At 42.9% G+C, this 21,872-nt stretch overlaps 2 protein-coding genes across 7 annotated transcripts in view; both read left to right on the top strand.

Moving 5' to 3' along the window:
* Positions 1–11,529, top strand: part of evlb (Enah/Vasp-like b) — a 137,158-nt gene extending 125,629 nt beyond the window's left edge. Inside the window, 7 exon segments of the mRNA XM_042300904.1 lie at positions 2,944–3,050; positions 7,426–7,465; positions 7,574–7,628; positions 9,698–9,758; positions 9,988–10,048; positions 10,139–10,196; positions 10,499–11,529. Of these exon segments, the coding sequence (XP_042156838.1) occupies positions 2,944–3,050; positions 7,426–7,465; positions 7,574–7,628; positions 9,698–9,758; positions 9,988–10,048; positions 10,139–10,196; positions 10,499–10,536 (420 nt within the window). The 3' untranslated portion in view covers positions 10,537–11,529.
* A 1,410-nt stretch (positions 11,530–12,939) lies between these two features.
* LOC112217829 (transcriptional repressor protein YY1) lies at positions 12,940–20,274 on the top strand. 6 transcript variants are annotated; one of them, XM_024378400.2, is made up of 6 exons: positions 12,940–13,653; positions 16,563–16,764; positions 17,054–17,098; positions 17,353–17,413; positions 18,668–18,826; positions 18,975–20,274. In XM_024378400.2, the coding sequence occupies exons 1-6, from the start codon at positions 13,128–13,130 to the stop codon at positions 19,155–19,157; spliced, it is 1,176 nt and encodes a 391-aa protein (XP_024234168.1). In that variant the 5' UTR covers positions 12,940–13,127; the 3' UTR covers positions 19,158–20,274. The 6 variants fall into 6 exon arrangements, with proteins under 6 accessions (XP_024234168.1, XP_024234170.1, XP_024234169.1 ...); XM_024378402.2 differs by having other exon boundaries at positions 12,941–13,653; positions 16,563–16,725; XM_024378401.2 differs by having other exon boundaries at positions 12,941–13,653; positions 16,575–16,764.
* Positions 20,275–21,872: the final 1,598 nt, after the last annotated feature.

The following is a 21,872-nucleotide window of genomic DNA, read 5'->3' on the forward strand; positions in this document are numbered from 1 at the left end:
TGCACTTCAGACAGAACCTCATTCGAGAGGGGATGAAACATGTAATGCATTAGCTAACATAACATGTCAGTTACACTACTAACTCAGCACTAGGAATAAATAAATGTTTTATGTTAACTCAAACAGCAGTTACCTTGCCAGCTACATCAGTCAAATAAGGAGTAGCCAGTTTCTGCTCCGCTTGCTTTTACAACTTGGAGAAAAAGCACAATACACACAGACAACAGCTGCCTCTGTTCCTACGCTCTGTGGTGTCCGCAGGGTCCTACTAAATCCAGCCGTCTGATACCGCCAAACAGCCTACCCGACCTCTCGGGGTAGGAAAAATGCTATTTCAGGATGTGTGTGTGGTGTTGGGGGTCATGTCCCCCTCATTCCCAGTGAAAGTTGCACCCCTGATACTACCACTCCCGCTGTAGCTGCAATGAATTAGTAGCCAAGTGTATCGATAGTCCTGCGTTTTTATTATTATTAGCAGCTCGTCGTGTCTATTTTAATATGGATGAATATTTCACTCTCTCTGGTCATAGGAACAACATGAGGCAGATGCGGTGCAACTCCAGTTTTGCCATGAGGTGGAACACAGTGTCCCCTCTCTCTGGTCAGTCTCACCACTGAGACTAATGACGTGTTCAAAACAACTGGGAACTCGTAAATAGGACATCTCCGACTTCAGTTCATTCAAGACAACTGGGAACTCAGGGAAGAAAAAAATGAGAAATTGTTTTGAACGATTATCCAGTTGACGTCATGATTTAATCTTATTATTTTCTCGAGTTCCCAGTTGTCGTTTAAGCCCCATGACCATCAGATGCAGGCATCATCAGTCCAGTAAAATAAAAAAAAGCTAATTATTTGCAAATTATACTCAGCTGTGCCTCACATATGCTACACATACATATCTATTTTGTTATCAAAGCTGGAGTTTGGAAATCTGGTCTGAGAAGAACAATATTGTCAGACCAAGAATGTACAGTGCTGTGAAAAAGTATTTGCCCCCTTCCTGATTTCTTATTTTTTTGCACATTTGTCACACTTAAATGTTTCAGATCAAACAAATGTAAATATTACACAAAGATAACCCAAGTAAACACAAAATGCTGTTTTTATGTGATGATTTGATTTATTAAGGGAAAAAGCTATCCGAACCTTCATGGCCCTATGTGAAAAGGTAATTGCCCCCTAAACCTAATAACTGGTTGTGCCATCCTCAGCAGCAACAACTGCAATCAAGCGTTTGTGATAACTGGCATTGAGTCTTTCACGTCGCTGTGGAGGAATTTTGTCCCACTCTTCTTTGCAGAATTGTTTTAATTCAGCCACATTGGAGGGTTTTCGAGCAGGAACCGCCTTAAGGTCACGCCACAGCATCTCAATCGGATTCAAGTCCGAACTTTGACTAGGCCACTCCAAAACCTTTATTTAGTTTATTTTAAGCCATTCAGAGGTGGACTTGCTGGTGTGTTTTGGATCATTGTCCTGCTGCAGAACCCAAGCGTGCTTCAGCTTGAGGTTCAGGAATTTTTGTTAGAGAGCAGAATTCATGGTTCCATCAATCACAGCAAGTCGTCCAGGTCCTGAAGCAGCAAAGCAGCCCCAGAACATCTCACTACCACCACCATATTTGACTGTTGGTATGATGTTCTGTTTCTGAAACGCTGTGTTACTTTTACCCCAGATATAATGTGACGCACACCTTCCAAAAGTTAAACTTTTGTCTCGTCAATCCACAGAATATTTCCCCTAAAGTCTTGGGGATCAGCAAGATGTTTTTTGCCAAAATTGAGACGAGCCTTTATGTTCTTTTTGGTCAGCAGTGGTTTTCGCCTTGAAACTCTGCCATGGATTCCATTTTTGCCCAGTCTCTTTCTTATGATTGAGTCATGAACACTGACCTTAACTGAGGAAAGTGAGGACTGCAGTTCTTTAGATGTTGTTGTGGGTTCTTTTGTGAGCTCTTGGATGAGTCGTCGCTGCGCTTTTGGGGTATTTTTGGTAGGCCGGCCATTCCTGGGAAGGTTCACCACTGTTCCAAATTTTCTCCATTTGTGGATAATGGCTATTACCGTGGTTCACTGGAATCCCAATGCTTTAGAAATGGCTTTGTAACCCTTTCCAGACTGATAGAAGTCAATTACTTTGTTTCTCAACTGTTCCTGAATTTCTTTGTATCACGGCATGATGTCTTGCTTTTTGAGATCTTTTGGCCTACTTCCCTTTGTCAGACAGGTTCTATTTAAGTGATTTATTGATTCAACAGGCCTGGCAGTAATCAGGCCTGGGTGTGGCTAGTGAAACTGAACTCAGCTTTCCAAAAAAAATTGATTAACCACAGTAAATTCATGATTTAACAAGGGGGGCAATTATTTCGTCAGATAGGGCCATGAAGGTTTGGATAGCTTTTTTCCCTTAATAAATACAATTATCACTTAAAAACTGCATTTTGTGTTTACTTGGGTTATCTTTGTGTAATATTAAAATTTGTTTGATGATCTGAAACATTTAAGTGTGACAAATGTGCAAGAAAATAAGAAATGAGGAAATGAAGAAATTGCAGAAGCCTCATTCCTACAGAACTGTATGTTTATTAGGTTAATGTGAAGTCGTGAGCGGTAAATCTCGGCTTGCTTTTTGACTGTGACAGTGATCTTGACCTTATCTCCTCCTCTTCTTTCCTTCATCTGCACTGATCTCAACGTAAGACAGGTGAAAGCACAATGTTCACCAAGCCCAGCTCTTTCATATCAGTGAAGATGAAATAGGTTAAGGAAGCCCCTTTAGACCATTAACTGGTGCTCCAGAGGGGTTGGGTTAAATGCAGAAGACACAACTGACCAGGTATCCCCCTTTCCCTTTCCTTTCCCCCTTACAACTAGGTTACATAACACTCTCTGTCCTATCTTCTCCTAAGATACTGTGTGTGTCTCTCTCTTCTTTCTCCAGCCTGAGGACTCTAACTCTTCAGGATCGGGGGCCAAAAACGAAGCCAACCGGACAAGTGGTGGCAGCGGAGGACTGATGGAGGAGATGAACGCTCTGCTGGCGCGGAGGTCAGAGCATAGAGTTAGAAACACTAGAGCAGGCATTCCTATTCAGAGCATAGAGTTAGAAACACTAGAGCAGGCATTCCTATTCAGAGCATAGAGTTAGAAACACTAGAGCAGGCATTCCTATTCAGAGCATATAGTTAGAACTACAGGTCTGTGCGGGACTAATTTATTAATCCCGCTCCCACCCACACCCGTAGCTTTTCATGCGGCACCCACCCACACCCACTGGCTTTCTGTCCGGCTCCTACCCACTACCGCAAGAACTGGTCCCGAACCCCACCGCAGTCCTGCAATGTTATTTTAGGCGTATGTGACGCAGCTCACTTGGTAGCCATGGTCGCAGCGATTTTAGGCCCTATAGGGAATATCAAAATGCGGAAAAATAACCTAAGAAATATTTTAAATTAACAGAGATTCTCACATAGTCCATTAAATTAGGCTATCTGTATTACTGGGCTATATCAGCGAATAGGCTAGAAATAGTTTGAAGAGAGCAGAGTTGGAGAGACTTGCACTTTACAATTAGCTACATTTTATACCCTACCTTTTAGGAGTGGGACGATTTTCAGACGGACAAATATGAATGATCAATATTTACTTCAAGGCAATATAGAACACTGTAGCCTAATCATATTTATGAAGTATATTTCCTTGGAAAGATAACTTCCCGTGCTTCTCTGCCCGTGCACTGGCTATATTTATAGCCTACTCAAATCAAATCACATTTTATTTGTCACATGGTGCTCACCTTACCATAAAATGCTTACTTACAAGCCCTTAACCAACAATGCAGTTCAAGTAATAGAGTTAAGAAAATATTTACTAAATAAACTTAAGTAAAATTTAACTATAATGAGGCTATATACAGGGGGTACCAGTACCGAGTCAATGTGTGGGGGTACAGGTTAGTTGAGGTAATTTGTACATGTAGGTAGGGGTAAAGTGACTATGCATAGATAATAAACAGCGAGTAGCAGCAGTGTAAAAACAAATGGGGGGGTGTCAATGTAAATAGTCCGGGTGGCCATTTTATTAATTGTTTGGGGCGGCAGGGTAGCCTTGTTTTGGGCGGCAGGGTAGCCTTGTTTTGGGCGGCAGGGTGGCCTAGTGGTTAGAGTGTTGGACTAGTAACCAGAAGGTTGCAAGTTCAAACCCCTGAGCTGACAAGGTACAAATCTGTCGTTCTGCCCCTGAACAGGCAGCTTTTTGAAGATCTGGGGACCCATGCCAAATCTTTTAAGTCTCCTTAGGGGAAAATATGTTGTTGTGCCCTCTTCACGACTGTGTTGATGTGTTTGGACCATGATAGTTTGTTGGTGATGTGGACACCAAGGAACTCTTGACCCGCTCCACTACAGTCCTGTCAGTTTTAATGGGGGCCTGTTCCCCCTCCTTTTCCTGTAGTCCATGATCAGCTCTTTTGTCTTGCTCACATTGTTGTCCTGGCACCACACTGCCAGGTCTCAGACCTCCTTCCTATAGGCCAGGCCTGAGCAATTCCAGTCCTCTGGGGCCTGATTGGTGTCACACTTTCCCCCATCATCCCTAGAAAACACACCTGATTTAAACTAATTGCATTTTTAACTGAAGATCATGATTAGTTGATTATTGGAGTCAGGTGTGTTAGCTGGGACTGGAACAAAAGTGTGTCAACAACCAGGCCCCTGAGGACTGGAGTTGCCCAGGCCTGCTATAGGCTGTCTCACTGTTGTCGGTGATCAGGCCTACCACTGTTGTGTCGTCAGAAAACTTAATGATGGTGTTGATGTCGTGCTTGGCCACGCAGTCGTGGGTGAACAGGGAGTACAGGAGGGGACTAAGCATGCACCCCTGAGGGGCCCCAGTGTTGAGGACCAGCATGGCAGATGTGTTGTTGCCTAACCTTACAACCTGGGGGCAGCTCGTCAGGAAGTCCAGGATCCAGATGCAGAGGGAGGTGTTTAGTCCCAGGGTCCTTAGCTTAGTGATGAGCTTTGTGGGAACTATGGTGTTGAACGTTGAGCTGTAGTCAATGAACAGCATTCTCACATAGCAGTATGGAGTGCGATTGAAATTGCGTCATCTGTGAATCTGTTGGGGCGCTATGCGAATTGGAGTGGGTCTAGGGTTTCCGGGATGATGGTGTTGATGTGAGTCATGACCAGCCTTTCAAAGCACTTCATGGCTACTGACGTGAGAGCTATGAGGCAGTAGTCATTTAGGCAGGTTACCTTCACTTTCTTTGGCACAGGGACTATGGTGGTGTGCTTGAAAAATGTACATTCGAAGTTGAAAGTTTACATACACTTAGGTTGGAGTCATTAAAACTCGTTTTTCAACCAATTCCACACATTTCTTGTTATCAAACTATAGTTTTGACAAGTCGGTTAGGACATCTACTTCATGCATGACACAAGTAATTTTTCCAACAATTATTTACACACAGATTATTTAATTTATTTCACTGTATCACAATTCCAGTGGGTCAGAAGTGTACATACACTAAGTTGACTGTGCCTATAAACAGCTTGGTAAATTCCGGCTGTTCTGGCTTCTGATAGGCTAATTGACATAATTTAAGTCAATTGGAGGTGTACCTGTGGATGTATTTCAAGGCCTACCTTCAAACTAACTGCCTCTTTGCTTGACATCATGGGAAAATCAAAAGAAATCAGCCAAGTCTGGTTCATCCTTGGGAGCAATTTCCAAACGCCAGAACTACAGCAAAGGACCTTGTGAAGATGCTGGAGGAAACAGGTACAAAAGTATCTATATCCACAGTAAAACGAGTCCTATATCGACATAACCTGAAAGGCCGCTCAGCAAGGAAGAAGCCACTGCTCCACAATCGCCATTAAAAAGCCAGACTACGGTTTGCAACTGCACATGGGGACAACAATCGTACTTTCTGGAGAAATGTCATCTGGTCTGATGAAACAAAAATAGAACTGTTTGGCCATAACGACCATTGTTATGTTTGGAGGAAAAAGGCTTGCAAGCCTAAGAACACCATCCCAACCGTGAAGCATGGGGGTGGCAGCATCATGTTGTGGGGGTGCTTTGCTGCAGGAGGGACTGGTGCACTTCAAATCATGAAGAAGGAAAATTATGTGGATATATTGAAGCAACATCTCAAGACATCAGTCAGGAAGTTAAAGCTTGGTCATAAATCGGTCTTCCAAATGGACAATGACCCGAAGCATACTTCCAAAGTTGTGGCAAAATGGCTGAAGGACAACAAAGTCAATGGGCGATAATACCTCGAGACTGCTTTAATATTAGACATTGCGCATCAGTTGTTATTGACAAATATACACACACCCTCACCCCTCGTCTTACCAGACGTTGCTGTTCTGTCCTGCCGATGCATGGAAAACCCAGCCAGCTCTATATTATCTGTGTCATCGTTCAGCCACGACTGGGTGAAACATAGATATTTCCATTTTTGATGTTCCGTTGGTAGGATAGTCTCGAATGGAGATCATCCAGTTTATTTTCCAGTGATTGCACTTTGGCAAGTAGAACGGATGGTAGAGGCAGGTTACCCACTCTCCAACAAATTCTCACAAGGCACCCTGATCTCCACCCCCTGTATTTTCGTATTTTCTTCACACGGATGACGGGATTTGGGCTTGGTCTCAGGGAAGCAGTATATCCTTTGCGTCGAGGTGAGTAATCGTTGTTCTGATATCCAGAAGCTCTTTTCGGTCATAAGAGACGCTAGCAGCAACATTATGGACAAAATAAATGACAAACAATGCGAAAAAAAACGAACAAAATAGCACAGATAGCACGTAAAACGGCAGTCATCCCCTCCGGCACCAATATCAACTATTTAATTGAGATCAAACGCACACCTCATCTCACATGTATGGCTACTGACCTTGAAGCAACAAGAATGATTAGAGTACACACTTCCACTTATTTTGAGCTATGTTTTGCATATAGGATGTAGCCTACCTTTTATGAGCACATACACATAATTGGGTAATCAATATTTATTGAAAATTAAAAGGCTCTCATGAGGACTGCCACAGGAATAGAAAACTCAGAGTTACCTCTGCTGCGGAGGATAAGTTCATTAGAGTTACCAGCCAAGAGTTACCAAATTGCAGCCCAAATAAATGCTTCACAGAGTTTAGGTAACAGACACATCTCAACATTAACTGTTCAGAGGAAACTGTATGAATCAGGCCTTCATTGTTGAATTTCTGCAAAGAAACCACTACTAAAGGACACCAATAATAAGAAACGTAGCCCTCTAGTTAGGACAACAGACATTTCTATTCAAAATAATGTCTAGTCATATGTGGAGGGGACCGTCAGACATATTGAATGTACAACTTTAATATCAAACTGAATGAGTCTCTGACTTGAGGCTTCTTCTTGCCCTCAGAAGGAAAGCAGCATCAGAGAAGCCTGAGGACAACCAAATCGTGAGTGATGCTAACTAATGTTACAGTGACTTATGACTCTTTTATTATTACATTTATGACTCACTTCTCCTTAGTTGACGTCAATATATTTGTCCTGTTGTTTTGCAGGATGACCCCAATAGGTCCCCTTCCCCCGGCATCAAGGGTGGACAGAACGCCACAGGTACTCCAGTCATATACAGTTTATATATATATATATATATATATATACATTTCAATTCTTGTCATTTAGCAGATGCTCTTATTGCAGACGCAACTTACAATTAGTGCATTCATCTTAAGATAGCCAGATGAAACAACCACATATCACAGCCATAACAGGCACATTTTCCCTCCATAAAGTAGTTATCAGCAGAGTCAGTGCTAGCAGGAAAAGACAAGTGTATTTTTGGGGGCGGAGGTTTATTTAAGATCCTCCTTGAAGAGGTAGGGTTTCAGATGTATACAAAACAAATATACCACAATTTATAGTACACAAGAACAACACAATATATATATATATATATATATATATATATATATATATATATATATATATATATATATATATATATACACTGCTCAAAAATATAAAGGGAACACTAAAATAACACATCCTAGATCTGAATGAATGAAATATTCTTATTAAATAATTGTTTCTTTACATAGTTGAATGTGCTGACAACAAAATCACCCAAAAATGATCAATGGAAATCAAATTTATCAACCCATGGAGGTCTGGATTTGGAGTCACACTCAAAATTAAAGTGGAAAACCACACTACAGGCTGATCCAACTTTGATGTAATGTCCTTAAAACAAGTCAAAATGAGGCTCAGTAGTGTGTGTGGCCTCCACGTGCCTGTATGACCTCCCTACAACGCCTGGGCATGCTCCTGATGAGGTGGCGGATGGTCTCCTGAGGGATCTCCTCCCAGACCTGGACTAAAGCATCCGCCAACTCCTGGACAGTCTGTGGTGCAATGTGGCGTTGGTGGATGGAGCAAGACATGATGTCCCAGATGTGCTCAATTGGATTCAGGTCTGGGGAACGGGCGGGCCAGTCCATAGCATCAATGCCTTTCTCTTGCAGGAACTGCTGACACACTCCAGCCACATGAGGTCTAGCATTGTCTTGCATTAGGAGGAACCCAGGGCCAACCGCACCAGCATATGGTCTCACAAGGGGTCTGAGGATCTCATCTTGGTGCCTAATGGCAGTCAGGCTACCTCTGGCGAGCACATGGAGGGCTGTGCGGCCCCCCAAAGAAATGCCACTACATACCATGACTGACCCACCGCCAAACTGGTCATGCTGGAGGATGTTGCAGGCAGCAGAACGTTCTCCACGGCGTCTCCAGACTCTGTCACGTGTGTCACATGTGCTCAGTGTGAACCTGCTTTCATCTGTGAAGAGCACAGGGCGCCAGTGGCGAATTTGCCAATCTTGGTGTTCTCTGGCAAATGCCAAACGTCCTGCACGGTGTTGGGCTGTAAGCACAACCCCCACCTGTGGACGCCGGGCCCTCATACCACCCTCATGGAGTCTGTTTCTGACCGTTTGAGCAGACACATGCACATTTGTGGCCTGCTGGAGGTCATTTTGCAGGGCTCTGGCAGTGCTCCTCCTGATCCTCCTTGCACAAAGGTGGAGGTAGCGGTCCTGCTGCTGGGTTGTTGCCCTCCTACGGCCTCCTCCACATCTCCTGATGTACTGGCCTGTCTCCTGGTAGCGCCTACATGCTCTGGACACTACGCTGACAGACACAGCAAACCTTCTTGCCACAGCTCGCATTGATGTGCCATCCTGGATGAGCTGCACTACCTGAGCCACTTGTGTGGGTTGTAGACTCCGTCTCATGCTACCACTAGAGTGAAAGCACCGGCAGCATTCAAAAGTGACCAAAACATCAGCCAGGAAGCATAGGAACTGAGAAGTGGTCTGTGGTCACCACCTGCAAAACCACTCCTTTATTGGGGGTGTCTTGCTAATTGCCTATAATTTCAACCTGTTGTCTATTCCATTTGCACAACAGCATGTGAAATGTATTGTCAATCAGTGTTGCTTCCTAAGTGGACAGTTTGATTTTTGTGGACAGTTTGACAGAAGTGTGATTGACTTGGAGTTACATTGTGTTGTTTAATTGTTCCCTTTATTTTTTTGAGCGGTATACACACACACACAATAAAATGTACATGTTGAGGTAATGTTTTTCCTATCCTGACCTGTCTTCTCTTCTCCTTCCCCTCTCAGATGGCGTGAAGAAGCCATGGGACAGAGCCAACTCTGCAGAGAGGTCATCACTGGTATCAAGGTGAGAAACTTGACGGACCAAGTTAGTCTGCCAACTTAGGTCTTAATATTAGGTTATGTAATCAAGGGATTGGCTGGTTAACTGTGTAAAGGACTGTACACATTTCCATCTGTACACTTAATGCATTATTTGTTCACTTATAATTTTATATTGCATGCTTACTCTCATTTGTAAAATAAATATATTGCGATACTATGTTGTGTGAGAGTGTTTTCCTTGGTTTCTGTAGGGTACGACCTGTGGGGAGTAGCAGCGACACAGATGCCTTAGACTTTGACAGAATGAAGCAGGTAAGGAGCCCTGAAGTGAATTATTGGCACATACACTTTGTGAATATGAAAACATATACCTGTTATGATTAACTTTTATACTTGGAACAGGAAATCTTGGAAGAAGTTGTTCGTGAATTACACAAGGTGAAGGATGAGATCATTGATGGTGCGTTATCTCTCTGAGTTCCTCATTCACTTCATCCAAGAATGTCTCGATAGGAAATGTACTGTCTGTGGCTAATATCTCTATAGTATGTAGTTTACTGCACTTATGTTTGGAACTGACCAAATGAGGTTGTTATTGGAAGAGAAGGAGAAGTGAGACATGTTATCCTCCAGATGGCGTCAGAGACATATAAACTGAAAGTAATACTGCTGATGTACTAGAGTTGGTCTCTGACAGGACAACACATCTTATCTCCATGACAAGACTTGTAACACTCCTGTTGTGTCTCCTCTCTCTTCCAGTCATTAGACAAGAACTGAGCAGAATCAGCACGACATAATCTGTCATGTACCTTTTGGAACCATTGTCCCCACGGCAACCACTGCTGTGTCTGAGGAGGCAAGGAGAGGATCGAGGCCCGAACTACAACCATTTATTTATTCTACATTGCTGTGATGTTAAAGCAACGTGACAATGTTGCTGTAACACTACAGGAACAGTTTGTTTATGTTACGTTTGGAAGAAAGGGATGGATGGAGGACACTCTCGCACTGATTTTTTTCACTTTCTCTGGTCTTGTTTTTCTCTTTTTTCTTTCTCTATCTGTCCATCGGTAACCAATGTTTACTGTTCTGTTTCCCGTCTTAAAGGAAACAATTATGAAATTCAATTAAGTAACATCTCGGTTTTCTAGGAGTTTTTATTTATAAAATGTTTGTTTGACATTATTATTACTATCATTGTCATTAATAGGACTATTATTTGTATTATTGTAGATGTAATGGTGTGAATATAAGTACTAGCAGTTTTAGTGACGACAATAGTAACAAAATTATTATTATAATGACACTGATGATAATCATTTTATGTCAGCCTTTTATATTTTATATTGCAATTTTTTTCTCTTTTGATTTTGTTTTAAAATACAATTATAAGCACATACGGCTTTATTTCTCATGACCTGACCTCAACATTTTTAAAGAGTTTTGTATCCTTTTTCGCCAAACACAATTGTGTGTGTGTGTGTAATCACTGACTGAAAGATTTTTTAAAACAGGTCTTGAACCTGAAAGAGAGGGTGGTATATAAACTATTGCTCTTTGGATATTGCAATCTTATGAACAAAAAAAGAATAATACACCACAGTATTTGTGATCATGTTGTTAATAAAATGTTTATTGGCTGCAACGATATGGTGAAGTATTGTTTGTTTTATTATTTCCTTTTATGACCAAGTGCTTCCTGGTAAAAAAAAAATGTTATATATATATATAAACACTAAAATGATTTCAAATAAAACTGTGAACAATGTCTTGGAAAAATGAAGTGACCTCTTTGATTGTGAGAGTTGTGTCTGTTTTTTGAGTTGTGCTTGATTAGCTGCTTTGATTCAGTGTTTATTCACAAGTATTCACCTAGTCAGACTGTGTATTCATACACTATGGGCCACTATGAACATAATTTGGCCTATCTGTTCCTTTTAACATATCTCTGTTTTAGTCATACTTTCTAACAACACATAACATCTTTGACGTATTCATTGGGGATCAATTTAGAGAATTGTTAAGTATAGGGATGAATGATTCCCTACATGACAGAGAACCCCATCTGTATTTCTCCATACACTTCTTATCTGACTTTTCTGTACCATGGCTTTGCAACCTCCTGATATTAATAAACTCCTGCAGTCAGTATACAGCACATGTAATGCAGATACATGACTGCATCACAACAGGTGTTACACAACTATCTGGATTGAGAGGTATTTTGTCCCCTTGAGTATACTGACACCTGGAGGTCAGATTAGGAGAACGCCAAAAGACCAGCTATATTTTACTATATATACAAAATCTTATTACAATGACTGCCAAACCCTAACGACACTGGGCCAATTGTGTGCCTGTTGTGAGACTCCCAATAACAGCCTGTTGTGATACAGCCTGGAATCAAACCAGGGTCTGTAATGACACCTTTAGTATTGAGATGCAGTGCCTTAGACCACTGCGCCATGCGAGAGAGCCCATATAGAGCATGTTTACAGAAAACATATATTTGTAGAAAACCCAAGAAACAAAAAACTGCAATATATCCATCCCTATTCCCTGTTGATGTGTAGTGTAGTGTAATATTAAACATTCAACGAGCCTATGAAACTATGAAATACATCCAATGGACTAGATGGGGCTAATGCCAGTAGGTATCCTATGTGATAGTCGTTTTCTGCATTTAAAAAAAGCATGGTGCTTTGGTCTTATGGTGCATTATGTTTAGCAGTGAGTTGGCCAATGTCATTGTGGGCCTTATTAATGTTTCAGCAAGCAAAAAAATATTCACTCTACATAATCAAAAGGAATGCAACTTTTGGTCTAAGCATCCTCACCAGACCCCCCATGGGTGTTTGTGATGTTTGTGGTGTAGGAATTGGTGGCTTGGGACAGAGTTATTTGTGTTATCAGAGAGGGAAAGGCGAAGCGACAGGGTTTCCTCAAAAATCTGTCCACAAAAATAAAACAACGAAATTAGGAATTTTTGAATGGAGGTCAAGAGAGTGTCGAATTTAGTCAACAAAAAATGTAATTACTTATTTGCAACGTGAGGCTTATTTGTTCGACTATAAGTTCCGCAATGGTTAGGTTGTTACGAATGCACTGGTATAAGTGGAAGCAAATGGCATTTAGACAACTCTGAAAAAAACTACGTTATATCGGAGTTTTCACACGAGCATATGCCCTCTCATTGGCTAGAATGGTCCCACCTGATCTCGCCTTCTCCCATCTTTGAGGACATGTATTTTCATCGTTAGAGCGGTCACTCGACTGTCTTGTCAATATAATTGATCATCGAAGAGGAACAACAGGGGCAAGGGGGGGGGTTTGTGGGGCAAATGAGCACAGCAAAGGCTGCGTGAGAAGTAAGCTGGTAGGATTCAACATGGCATCGGGCGATACGCTTTATATTGAGGCGGACGGCTCGGAGATGCCGGCCGAACTAGTGGAGTTACACGAGATAGAGGTGGAAACGATACCGGTAGAGACTTTCGAGACTACAGTGGTCGGGGGAGACGACGACCAGCCGATGATAGCACTCCAGCCGCTGGTATCAGACGACCCGAATTCGATCCACCACCACCATCAAGAAGTGATCCTAGTGCAGACAAGAGAGGAAGTTGTTGGCGGGGATGATTCGGATATGCTTGAGGACGGGGGTTACGAGGATCAAATCCTCATCCCCGTCCCAGCACCCGGGGTGGAAGACGAGTACATCGAACAGACTCTGGTGACTGTAGCCGGGAAAAACTCGGTTGGTCGGATGAAGAGAGGGGTAGGCGGCAGTGGCAAAAAAGCTGGCCAAAAGAGTTATTTGGGTGCTGTAGAACCAAGCAGTAGAAAATGGGAACAGAAGCAGGTGCAAATAAAGACTATGGAGGGGGAATTCTCTGTTACAATGTGGGCTTCGGGTAAGTCGTCGGTTCTATATAATGTTACTGTAGCTAACGTTATCTGTGTTCTCTCCCCGCATTGTTTGTACTTGGTAGTTAACTTGTGCAAGATTCTTGCCAAGAGGCCTTGTTGCAGGGCGTAGACGTTTTGCACCAGTCTATTCCCTCGTAGTTCGCCAAGCCACCTTCGGGATCACTTTTAGAAGTGCAGAAATGTGTGTCGGTTAGATTGAAATGTTTTTGTTTTGGAGGCCATGTTTTTAGATGTTGCTGGGCGCCGCCATGTTCCCCGAGAACCAGTATGGCGGCCCGAAAAAATGGCGATAGAGCGGCCGGGCGAAGATGGCGGCGGTCGGGGGTGCAAGCGCGCTGCTGGCTCCAGAGATTAGGCCCCGACGGCGTAACTAGCTAGTTGGGTGCCGTACGTTAACTTTGCGGATAAGTAGCTACTTCAGCCGCGATTACAATAACTGGGTCAGTAACCCTGTTATTTAGGTTTGTTCGATTTAAACGGCTGGCCAAATATATTGTCCAAGAAGTTATTTCAAGCCCATTGATGTTTTTCTTCTGCATAGCCAGCCAGCTAGCGAGTTCTCAATCAAGTACAGTAGCTGGCTAGCAACACAAGCTAGTTAACGTTCCTAAAAACGACGACCCTACACAGCTTGCGGTACAAGCACCGTGTAACCGCATTTGGATTCAGCATGATTGATAAACATTCTCCGTTCGCGTGCTAGGCTAACTAGTAAACCCATAATCCCGGTGTGGCTACCAAAATGCGACTAGCAGCAGAGCGAGAAACAACGTTAGCTGATAAACTGTGCACGGGGATCAAGGTGATGCATGTTCATAGTAGTTATTTTAATCTGCATCAATTATTGTATACATTGTATTTCACTGTTTTGTAAAAACAAAGCTATACTGCTAGCTACATTGTCTAGAAATATTGCTTCAGTGTTTTTTTGTATTGCTGTTTTTAAACAAACGCATTGTATGCAGCCGGTTCGTACCTAAAACATTCTCCAGTCAGGCTGCAAACGCGTTCATTTCCTTCTTAACAATAGTTAATGATAAGAAGGAGGAAACAAACTGTGAAAATGTGTACTTTATGAAACACCATTTTCCACCATCATGCTGGTGTCCAAGACGATACATACCATATGAATCGTAACATATAATACGAAATGGAGTATCTTGTGTATGTACATCACCCATTTTCGTATGCTATGTTACACATTAATCTGTATTATATGTTACGAATTAGAAACAATTTGTTATGAATATGCTAAACGTACACTATGGTTAGAATTTGCGACATATATTATATGAATTCTAGCTAGATGGCTAACATTAGTTAGGCTATTGGTTAAGGTTAGCTAATATTGTTGCGAAGTTGGGTGGGTCTATAATGTCAACGTCTAGCTACCCAAAGTGTGCGAGTTCAAATCTCATCTTTAGCAGGGTGGTTGGTTGAGTGTATTAAAAATCCACCCAAAACCCCTCATATTTTGTTGTTTGTTATAAAGTTGGTAGCAACATGTGAAAATCTGTGGCAGCTCAAGTCGACTACAAAACCCACAATGCAATGCTCTCTCTGAGCTGGCTAGGTAGCTAGCTAGCAAACATAGCTACACACAATACCATAGTCAATATCAGCATGTGAAGTAGCTAGTTGGCTGTAAAATTGCCTAAACAAATGGCAATATCAATTTAGGAGTCTACAGTCTACATGTTCAATTGGCCAATCAATGTGTCTGAGTGGAGTCTGACATTTGCAACAGCACCATGCGATGCACTCTGGACTGCAGAAGCAGACAAGAAGGAGAAATGTGTTAGACCCTCTGCTAAATTCCATATTTCTCTATGTAGGAATATAGCAAAAAATATGATCAATGGTTCATTCGAGAGAAGATGACCTCCTGTGTAATGACATCGTCCAGTTTTGGGCTGACAAGGTAAAATCTGTAATTATGCTCCTGAACAAGGCAGTTAACCCACTGTTCCTAGGCCGTCATTGTAAATGAGAATTTGTTCTTAATTTACTTGCCTAGTTAAAGGTTAAATAAATATTTAAAAAATGTATATATTAGTTAAGGAGGAAAGTGATTTAATTTGCAGCCTGAATGGAGAATGTTTTACATACGAACCGGTCCACGGGGGATACGAGTGTGTCAAGGTAGGCCCAAGTTTTGTCGCACCTGGACTACTGTTCAGTCGGGTGCCACAAAGAGGGTCTTTATGCTCAACAGGGCAGCAATGGCTGTTCCTTAGATGTACACTGAGAGCTAACATTAATATGCATGTCAATCTTTCCTGGCTCAAAGTGTAGGAGAGATTGACTTCATCACGACTTGTATTTGTGCGAGGTATTGACATGTTGAATGGACCAAGCTGTCTGTTTGAACTACTGGCACACAGCATACCCCACAAAACATGCCACCAGAGGTCTCTTCACAGTCCAGAACAGACTTTGGGAGGCGCACAGTACTACATAGAGCCATGACTACATGGAACTCTATTCCACATCAAGTAACTCATGCAAGCAGTAAAATTAGATTTAAAAAAAAACATAAAATACACCTTAAAATCCCCTTAGTGGGGACTGTGAAGCAACAAACATAGGCACAGACACGTGCATACAAACACGATAACATGTACACATGGTTTTTGTGTTGTGTATATGTGGTAGTAAAGTAGGGGCCTGAGGGCACACACTTAATGTGTTGTGAAATCTGTTGTGAATGTAAAGTTTTTGAAATGTTATAACTGCTTTAATTTTTCTGGACCCCAGAAAGAGTAATTGGGATCCATAATAAATACAAATGAAATGACTCAATATCGCCATCTGCTGGCGCTTGGGCAAACTGCAATGATTTACCCCGGTCTTGTATGGCTATTTTCGGTTAAGTCCCTGCATTGTATCCTAGATGACAAAAAAGACATTGACCATGAGTCAGTTGTTGACGAACAGATCATTGGGGAGAATTCCCCTCCGGACTACTCTGAATACATGACGGGGAAGAAGCTGCCCCCTGGAGGGATACCTGGCATCGACCTGTCAGACCCCAAACAGCTGGCAGAGTTTGCCAGGTCAGTGTCTATCTGCCTAAACTCACCTGTCCATCAAGGGTATGTACAGTGAACACACCCTCATATAAAAAAAAACTATTGTTTGGCCTAAACTCTAACACAAATAATTTACACCTATGCTCTCTTGTAGCTCACCTTGTAAATTGGTGTTTAGCAAGATGCCAGGATTTGTGATTCTCTTCATGTTGCCTGCCTGTCTTGGAAGGCAGCACTTGATGAGGCAGCTTTTCTGTAGTAGATGTCAGAGGTATCTGGCCCGATCTCCTTCCTAAAGGGAGTGTTGAGCCCGGATATTTCTTACTGTCCCGTTTGGATGCTGTGTTCTTAGTTCCTTCAGTGAGTCTGCTGGTCCCTATGGTCAGAACTCCGTGTGGTAAGTTCTAGAGTCCATTCTACGAGAGCCTTTATATCTCTGAACACTGTCAACACACACTGACACAGAGCACTTTAACGCCGTGATAGCAGGAAACCGGCTGTTGTCAGCCATACTGGAACACTTGCATGGGTGCTGGTTAGGAATTGAACATGCTTAATTAGATTTTGTATATGGACAACATATGATTTTGAGTTCTGTTCCCTGTGAATGCAATAGGCTGAAAGTTAACTCCATATCCAATGTTCTCTCAGGATGAAGCCGAGGAAGGTAAAAGAAGACGACGCGCCCAGGACGATAGCCTGCCCTCACAAAGTAAGTAGTCTTTTTTTCAACGGTTTCTTTCCTGCCCAGTAGGGGTGTTAAGGTACATGTGTTCTCGAAAGGTTCGGGGACCTCTGTTCTGTCTGCATTGTGAACCCAAATAAATATATAATAAATGCAACCACTCGGACTGTGGGCTATGCCTGCGCTGCGTTGTATGCCCCTCGTGTAAACCTGAGCTGAAAACATTTTGGGTTATTCTGTTACAACAACTAGAGCATATGCGCCGGCAACTACTTCTGTACGATGGTGAGTGATAGGGCTGACAAACCAGGAGGATTCTCCATCGCGTATATCTCCAGTTTGGTAACGTTTTGTCTTCAGTAGCTTACAATGGTGATGGACCGGGAGCATGTCACCACTGCTCAACGAGAATAGCCTATGCAGCTGCCAACACCTCAAACATGTTGACACATTTATGCCGACATCACCGCAGTATTCTTACCATTGGAAGATGGAAACGCACACAAAAAAACGTGGCTTAGTCTCTCCTCTGCATTCAAGCATTTCTTCACAGCTGATTCTGACCAGGCCAAAGAAATTAGAAGAGCGATGGGTATGTTTATAGCCGCAGATATGTGCACATTCTCAGTGGTTGAGAAGAATCAGGGTTTGAGCACCTCGTGAAAGTGCTCAGAGCACGTCACAAACGCCGTCCTCTCCTACCCATTTCAGCACAGGTAGTACCCACTCTATATAAGCAAGCTGAAGTTGTCAGTGAACTGTTGCGCTTACTACAGATGGATGAACCTCCAGGGCTACAGAGAGCTACTTAACAGCGACAGTCCATCACATTAACCCAGAGTGGGAAATGAGAAGTATATATGTTTCTCTTTGCATGAACTTTCTAGCATAGGCCTGCCTACACAATGTCTGAGCCATGTTTACATATTTATTTCACACAGATATTGCACTTTATTTTAGTGTCATTTAAGAAGATGCCAAATGTTGGTATTCCTAAATGTGCTCTCATCAGGTATTATGACTCATGATCATACATTAAGACATGCATTAAGAGTACTTTCCTATTGAGTTGGTGAGCAGTTGTTTAGGGTTAACTGCCTTGCTCAAGGGCAGATTATTGCACGTTGCCGGCCCGGTGTACACCTACACCGACCTTTCGGTTACTGGCCCAACGCTCTTAACCTCTTAGCTAGCTGTCGCTGTAGCAGATGTCCTTAATGTTTTGTACACTGTGTATATGGAATCGGGTATACCAACACTTTCTATAAATCTCTCCCTCAGGGCTGCACAAAGATGTTCAGGGACAATTCAGCGATGAGGAAGCATCTCCACACCCACGGGCCTCGTGTGCACGTCTGTGCCGAGTGTGGCAAGGCCTTCGTAGAGAGTTCCAAACTCAAACGTCACCAACTCGTTCACACAGGGGAGAAACCCTTCCAAGTACGTATCTGGTCTGCATAAATTCTCCTATGAGATTGACGCAAAAAGACAAATGCATGTAGAGTAACTGCACACACATTTACCATTGACTCCTATATCCTAATACACCTCTCCTTTTGTCCATCCATGTTCTCCTTCCTGTGTGCAGTGTACCTTTGAGGGCTGTGGGAAGAGGTTTTCGCTGGACTTTAACTTGCGCACACACGTTCGTATCCACACCGGTGACCGGCCCTACGTATGCCCCTTTGACGGCTGCAATAAGAAGTTTGCCCAGTCAACCAACCTCAAGTCTCACATCCTCACACACGCCAAAGCCAAAAACAACCAATGAGAGCCCTCCGACCTGCCCCAAGTCCCACCCCCACAGCAGCATCTTAATGACACCACACGTCAAACCTCCTTTGATGAAAGAAGGAAATGATTGAAAAATACTTTGATAAATACGGAGATTAAATCCTCCCTTCTCCCATTGGTTGACTGAAGAACACAGTGGCACTCTTCAAAAAGATGAAACCCCTCTCCCAACCTTCCACCCCCCCTCTCTCCTCACTTCATTGCGGCTTCATTTTTATTGCCATAAATATGGAACTCATGGACTAACAGACTATTCTTTCTGCCATGGAGCTGCATGTTAGAGAGAGCAATTAGGCTATTCTTTCTGCCATGGAGCTGCATGTTAGAGAGAGCAATTAGGCTATTCTTTCTGCCATGGAGCTGCATGAGAGAGAGCAATTAGGCTATTCTTTCTGCCATGGAGCTGCATGAGAGAGAGAGCAATTAGGCTATTCTTTCTGCCATGGAGCTGCATGTTAGAGAGAGCAATCAGGCTATTCTTTCTGCCATGGAGCTGCATGAGAGAGAGCAATCAGGCTATTTTTCCACTTTCAGCATAGATTTTAATTTTCTATTTCTACAAGTGTGCATATTGTACACTTATTTTGGGATATGTTCAGTAAGACAATTTGATTGTTTTTTTTCCTCCTGAGTATTTAGATCCACTTACCATATGATAGTCCTGGCAAGATGTGCGTTACTGTACCGTCACATTGCTTCAAAGTGTTTTCTGAAAAAAGTTTTGGTCTTTACTTTTGGTTATATTCCTTCTAACCATTAAATCATCTTGCATACTTGTATTGTATGGCTGTTGACATGATTTAGACTGATAGGTGTGATTTTTAAATTGTTAACCAATTTAACTTTTAGTCATGAGTTGATTTATCTTTTTTCATGAATTGTCAACTTTGCTGAGAAACATGTCCCTACCGTTGATTCACTGCGAGCTTGTCTATTCGAATACTAAAATGCATTAAATGAAATCGCCAGAGTGACCATCTGTTTCTTTGTTAGAATGTAATGTACAGGCGTCATCAACCATGAACTTTCTTTGTTGATATTTAAACCCATGCATTTCAACGGCCCACAATAAAAAAGGTCATCCCAAAAAATCAGTTTTTTTCCCACTAATTTCTAGGCCTGGTGTGAGGGTGGCGTGTTCTCATAAGTGTGGTGAAATACCTATTGCTTGCCTATACTGGAGACATGGGGCCAATCCCAAATCAACCTCTAAGCCCTATGCACTTGTGGAGATCTGAGAGGATTTGATTGGTTTAGTCAATATGGTGAAACTTTCACCTAGCCTATTAGAGAGCAAGGTGGAACTGTTGCCATATTACTAACACCTGTCAAATCCTCTGATCTCCAGAAGCACATGGGGCGTAAGGGTCGATTTGGCTTTGGGAAATAGCTTATTGCTTGTCTATACCTGAGACATATCCCTCCTATAACTGAGAGAAATAGCCATCCTTTCAAATGTACATGAAGTGCCCAGGGGAAGAATGGTAGGTGCTAGGAGTCGGTTTGGAACAGTGCCACTGGTTAATACAAAGTCCAAAGGCAGGTGTTTTGTGCTGTTCTGCATGAGCTGCAGATTTTTCCTTGTACCTCAGCATCCGGTTGTTCCTGCCTCCAGGAACTCTTGGTCAGTTGGTCGGTTGTTCCTGCCTCCAGGAAGTCTTGGTCGGTTGTTCCTGCCTCCGGCAAGTCTTGGTTGGTTGGTCCTGCCTCCGGCAAGTCTCGGTCGGTCGTTCCTGCCTCCAGGAACTCTTGGTCGGTTGTTCCTGCCTCCAGGAACTCTGGGTCGGTTGTTCCTGCCTCCAGGAACTCTGGGTCGGTTGTTCCTGCCTCCAGGAACTCTGGGTCGGTTGTTCCTGCCTCCAGGAACTCTGGGTCGGTTGTTCCTGCCTCCAGGAACTCTGGGTCGGTTGTTCCTGCCTCCAGGAACTCTGGGTCGGTTGTTCCTGCCTCCAGGAACTCTGGGTCGGTTGTTCCTGCCTCCAGGAACTCTGGGTCGGTTGTTCCTGCCTACAGGAACTCTGGGTCGGTTGTTCCTGCCTACAGGAACTCTGGGTCGGGTGTTCATCAATGATCACCACCTACATGCTGCAACGAGTCTGACCGTAGCCAGTTTTACTGACTCCCTGTGGCGAAGTTGAGAAAATCCTTCAAAACAGCCTTCACACATTTAGGAAATGTAGTTTACTCTTCTCTGCAGGGTGCAATATCAGTTTAATGCTTTGCTTTCTGTTAGTGCTGCTAAACCCAACCGAAAAAGACACCACTTCGACTACCATGGAATTATGAAAGCCTAATATATCTTAGAACGCATCACAATAGTACAATAGTACTTCCGGCGCCGACAGAGATGGCCGCCTCGCTTCGCGTTCCTAGGAAACTATGCAGTTTTTTGTTTTTTTACGTGTTATTTCTTACACTAGTACCCCAGGTCATCTTAGGTTTCTTTACATACAGCCGACAAGAACTACTGAATATAAGATCAGCGTCAACTCACCATCAGTACGACCAAGAATATGTTTTTCGCGATGCGGATCCTGAGTTCTGCCTTACAACCAGTGTAACCGAGTGGATCACATGCAGCGACCAAAAAAAAAAAAAAAACGACTCAGAAAAAGAGGGAAGCGAAGCGGTCTTCTGGTCAGACTCCGGAGACGGGCACATCGTGCACCACTCCCCAGCATTCTTCTTGCCA

This window comes from Oncorhynchus tshawytscha, linkage group LG18 (genome assembly GCF_018296145.1).
Source record: "Oncorhynchus tshawytscha isolate Ot180627B linkage group LG18, Otsh_v2.0, whole genome shotgun sequence".
Classification (NCBI taxonomy): Eukaryota; Metazoa; Chordata; class Actinopteri; order Salmoniformes; family Salmonidae; genus Oncorhynchus; species Oncorhynchus tshawytscha.

Excerpts from the sequence above, each read along its gene's own strand:
- LOC112217829 (XM_024378400.2), top strand. The coding sequence starts at position 13,128 with ATGGCATCGGGCGATACGCTTTATATTGAGGCGGACGGCTCGGAGATG. Across the intron at positions 16,765-17,053 it reads AACTCACCTGTCCATCAAGG|TTCCTTCAGTGAGTCTGCTG; the intron begins GTATGTACAGTG and ends CTGTGTTCTTAG. Across the intron at positions 18,827-18,974 it reads CAGGGGAGAAACCCTTCCAA|TGTACCTTTGAGGGCTGTGG; the intron begins GTACGTATCTGG and ends TCCTGTGTGCAG.